General features: G+C 39.0%; 1 protein-coding gene across 1 annotated transcript; it reads left to right on the top strand.

Moving 5' to 3' along the window:
• Window positions 1-1,804: 1,804 nt before the first annotated feature.
• Window positions 1,805-2,821, top strand: LOC141613774 (uncharacterized). Its single transcript, XM_074432516.1, has one exon. It carries the CDS (start codon window positions 1,805-1,807, stop codon window positions 2,819-2,821), a length of 1,017 nt encoding a protein of 338 aa, XP_074288617.1.
• The last annotated feature ends 1,932 nt before the right edge of the window (window positions 2,822-4,753 follow it).

The following is a 4,753-nucleotide window of genomic DNA, read 5'->3' as shown; positions in this document are numbered from 1 at the left end:
GTGCTCATTCACATCGTATTACTACTACACAAGCTCAACACGTATATCCTTGCAAACACATTACTCCACTAAACACATACATTTTATTTTATGACAACCGTTAACCAATTAAATGTTTAATCTCTTAGTTTTATCACACACATTTCCACACATATCCTCCTATTTCTACTCATACGACTGTGACTATAACAAAGAGATTCCAATCACGCACTAGTATCTTTGACAATGTAACCACTAATCATATAATTCTAAGCATTCATTTATTCATTCAACCATTACTTGCCATTAAAATCTACTAGAAATTGAACTATACCACAACATATACAAACTAGTTTACTCAACTTGATCATGTCACATGCGGAAGCATTCAACCAATCATCTATCTTATTCATCCAATACGATTTTGATAATCATCACCACAAACCCACAACTTATAAATTATCAGTATTACTACACACACGAGGCTCACAAATTCATCATATTGGCCACTAACACTAACTATCCGGAACAATCGTTACCATTACTACATCATACCCACTGTCAGGTACTACGAGATTTCCACCAGTTCCACTACTTTCGTGCACCTCCATCTCTAATCATACATATTATTATCAACATATACTTCATCGCAACTATTTCTATCGTAACCACTATACACACTAGGCACATAATTACCGACTCAACTTTCCCTTACCCAGTGACTGGCTTAAGCATAATGGGGCCATGATTTTGAGATGAGGGCGTCTACTCACCCAAAATCTAGCATCGGCTAGGGCTCCCAATATACATACACCAGGTTCATTTTATTAGACTCTCTATGTTCATTAGGCTCATTTGTTACAGGTTCCAAAATCGTCGGTCTGATAGCACTTTGTAACACCCCCACATACCAAGGAGCCTTAACAAGACCTTCCCTAGCATATAAAGGTATTACCATCTCATACCATGGGAAGTCCCACATACCATGGGAAGTCCTTCATGGATACATACATCGCATATGGAGCAAACATGGCATTGATAAGGTATCGTTTCTACCAAATGGAGTTTTTTTTGGTGAGATTTAAAGATATTAAAGACAAGGAGGCTGTGCTTATGGCAGGGTATCATATGTTTGATAATAAACCCTTGATTGTTAAGCCTTGGACAAAAAATATTGATTTACTGAAAGAAGATGTAAAGCTTGTGCCTGCTTGGATTAGATTCCATAACTTGCCATTGAAATTCTGGGGCAAGTGCATTCCCAAAATTACTGGTTTGGTAGGCAAATTCATTAAAGCTGATACTGCCACAGAAGAAAATACCAGGCTTTGATTTGCACGAATTGTGGTTGAACTGAAAGTTGGACAAACATTGCCTAATACTGTCAATTTCTTGGATGAACATGGTCATGTCCTTAGCATTAATGTTGAATATGAATGGAAGCCTACCATTTGCTCAAAATGTAAGAATATTGGACATGAAGGTAATAATTGCAGGAAGGTACCACAGAAACAACAACACAAGGCTCCTGTGAAAAAAGTTTGGAAACCTATTTCAAAACCTGCTGATACTAGCAGTTCTGACAATAATAAAACTTATGATTCAGAGTTCCCAGTGTTGCAGAATATAAAACCAGCTGGAGCAGTTCTACAACCTACTGACCACAATGGGACTAATAGTAACTTACCCCCAAAGAAGGATGCTGTCAGTCAACAGAGTAGATCTCCAGTCCAGGAAGAAGTTGTGTGTGATGTTGTGTGTGAAAATGGTAACCCTCCCTTAACCAATTTAAATGAATAACATAGAGTTTTGGAATGTGAGGGGCATGAATAATGTAAATAAGCAGAAGGTTATTAGGAATTTTATTCAGAATAAAGAAGTTGGTCTTTTTGGCCTTCTTGAAACAAAAATAAATGGTGCTAATGTAGGAAATGTCTCCCATAATATGTTTGAAAACTGGAGTGTGACTACTAATTGTAGTCTTCATAAGGGAGGAAGGGTTTGGCTTATTTGGCAACCTAGTCTCTTTGATGTTATGATTCTTCAGTATGACCCTCAATTTATTCATAATAAAGTTCATATCAAAGCGACTAATAAGTTCTTTTTCCTTACCATGGTGTATGCGTTTAATGATGGGAATGATAGGGTGGATCTCGGGCAGAAATTAGTTTCCTTTGCTTCTAATTGTCATGGCCCTTGGGCTTTGGCTGGTGATTTCAACACTGTTATCTCCCCTGATGAGAGACTAGGAGGAAACACAAAACATGAGGATATGGAGGATTTCATTGACTGCCTGGATAAATGTGGCATGTCTGATATTGCTGCCACTGGGGCTTTTTTCACCTGGACGAATAAACAAGATGCTGGACACATGAAATGTAGCAGGTTAGATAGATTTCTCATTAACAATGACTGGTTGGCTGTATTTCCTGAAATGGCTGCTCATTTCTATCCTGAGGGCTTGCTGGATCATAATCCCTGTGTTGTTAGCAATATCAACCTGGGTGGAGGGAAGAATAAGAGCTTTAAATACTTCAATATGTGGAGCCTTGCTCCTGATTTTATTGAGAAGATACAAACTGTCTGGATGGAAGAATTGGAGGGTACTAAAATGTTTGTTTTGGTTAAGAAATTGAAAACATTGAAGTCTATCTTGAAGGAGTTGAATAGAAGTTGTTACTCTGATATTGAGAATCAAGCAAGTGCTGCTGTTTACCAGTTGAATGATATTCAGGAAAAGCTAATGGCAAATGCTGCTGACCAGGAGCTCATCTCCCAGGAGATTGAAGCTTTAGGCAATGCCAGGTTGCTTACCAAGGCCAGAGATAGCTTTCTACAGTAAAAAGTTAAGAGTAAATGGTTGGAAGAAGGGGACAGTAACACTACATTCTTTTATAATGCCATTAAGAAAAGATGCATCAAGAATAAGGTCATTCAAATTGAAGATATTAATGGTAGGACCTTCACTGATACTGACAGTATTTAGGAAGCTTTTCTTGAATACTATAAATCCCTCCTTGGAAGTAGTAATGCTACTGAGATGGTTCATGCTGCTGTGCTAAGCAAGGCAGAGTATGTACCTTAGACCATGCAGCTATCTTAAGTATGCTTGTGACTCATGAAGAGATTAAGAAAGCTGTATTCTCTATTCCAAAGGACAAAGCACCAGGTCCTGATGGGTACACCAGTGGTTTCTTCAAAGATGCATGGGAAGTTGTGGGTGCTGATTTATGCAATGCAGTTATTGATTTTTTTTACCACAGGTAAGCTTCTCACCCAAGTGAATGCTACTAATGTTACACTTATTCCAAAGTGTGAGAGGCCAACTTCTGTGAAGCATTTTAGGCCCATAGCTTGCTGCAATACTGTATACAAGGTCATCTCCAAGCTTCTTTGCAATAGATTAAGCCAGGTCTTGCCTGATATAATTCATGATAACCAAGGAGCTTTCATCAAAGGCAGGTCTATTCTTGAAAATGTCCTCATCTGCCAAGATATTGTGCATCTGTATGATAGGAAAGGTGTGTCTCCACGCTGTCTCTTCAAAATTGACCTTGAGAAAGCCTATGACACAGTTAAATGGGATTTTTTTGAGCAAATGATGACTGGTTTGAAGTTTCCTGAGCATTTTATCCACCTTGTCATGACCTGTGTCAGGTCTCCTGCTTTTACCCTTTTCTTGAATGGTAATCACTTTGGATATTTCAAAGGGCAGAGGGGACTTAGACAAGGGGATCCCATATCTCCCTTATTATTCACTATTTGTATGGAATACTTGACTAGATTGATCAAATATACAACTGATAAGTGGCCCTTTCAGTACCACCCCCTCTGCAAAAACCTCAAGCTCACCCATCTCATGTTTGCAGATGACTTGTTGCTATTCTGCAAAGGTAATGCCCCTTCTATTATTTTGCTAATGAAAGCTTTCTCATCTTTCTCAAGAGCATCAGGACTCACCATGAATAGCTCCAAATCAGAAATTTTCTTCAATGGTATGAATGAGGACCTTAAGGAAGGAATAAAATCAGTGACAGGTTTTCAGGAGGGCAGCATGCCATTCAGGTATTTGGGTGTGCCAATCCAAACTGGTAGACTATCCAAGAAAGATTGTTCTGCTCTAACTGGGAAGATGGTAGCAAAAATCAGGGGACTGGGTGCTAAGAAGCTATCCTACTCTGGTAGAGTTGTTCTTATTAACTCGGTCCTTAATACACTCCATAATTACTGGGCTCAACTGTTTATTATTCCCAAAAGTTTTATTAAACGAATAGAGGCCATATGCAGAAACTACTTATGGGACAGCAGTCCAGACTATCATAGGGTGCCTCTAGTTGCGTGGGACAAGGTTACCATGACAAAACAGGAAGCTGGGCTTGGTATTAAGAAAGCTGAAGTATGGAACATTGCAACTGTGGGTAAATTGGTTGATTGGATCTATACAAAGTCAGATAGGCTCTGGATCAGAAGGGTGCATGATGTTTATCTGAAAGATAAAGACTGGCATGAATATATCCCTACTTCTGATGCTACATGGGTCTGGAAACAAATCTGCAAAGTCAAGGAAAAATTGAAAGACGGGTTTGTGGATGGTGTTTGGATTTCTCATCCTAAGGGATATTCCATTAGAAGAGGCTATGAATGGCTTAAACCTGTCCAAGCTCCTCAACCTTGGCAGTCCATTGTTTGGAACAACTAGAACATTCCCAAGCATTCATTAATTTCCTGGTTAATGCTACAGGGGGGTGAATACAAAGGCAAAGCTGCATAATTT

The sequence above is a fragment of the Silene latifolia genome, chromosome 11, assembly GCF_048544455.1.
Source record: "Silene latifolia isolate original U9 population chromosome 11, ASM4854445v1, whole genome shotgun sequence".
Classification (NCBI taxonomy): Eukaryota; Viridiplantae; Streptophyta; class Magnoliopsida; order Caryophyllales; family Caryophyllaceae; genus Silene; species Silene latifolia.
This window is presented reverse-complemented; position numbering and strand designations above follow the sequence as displayed.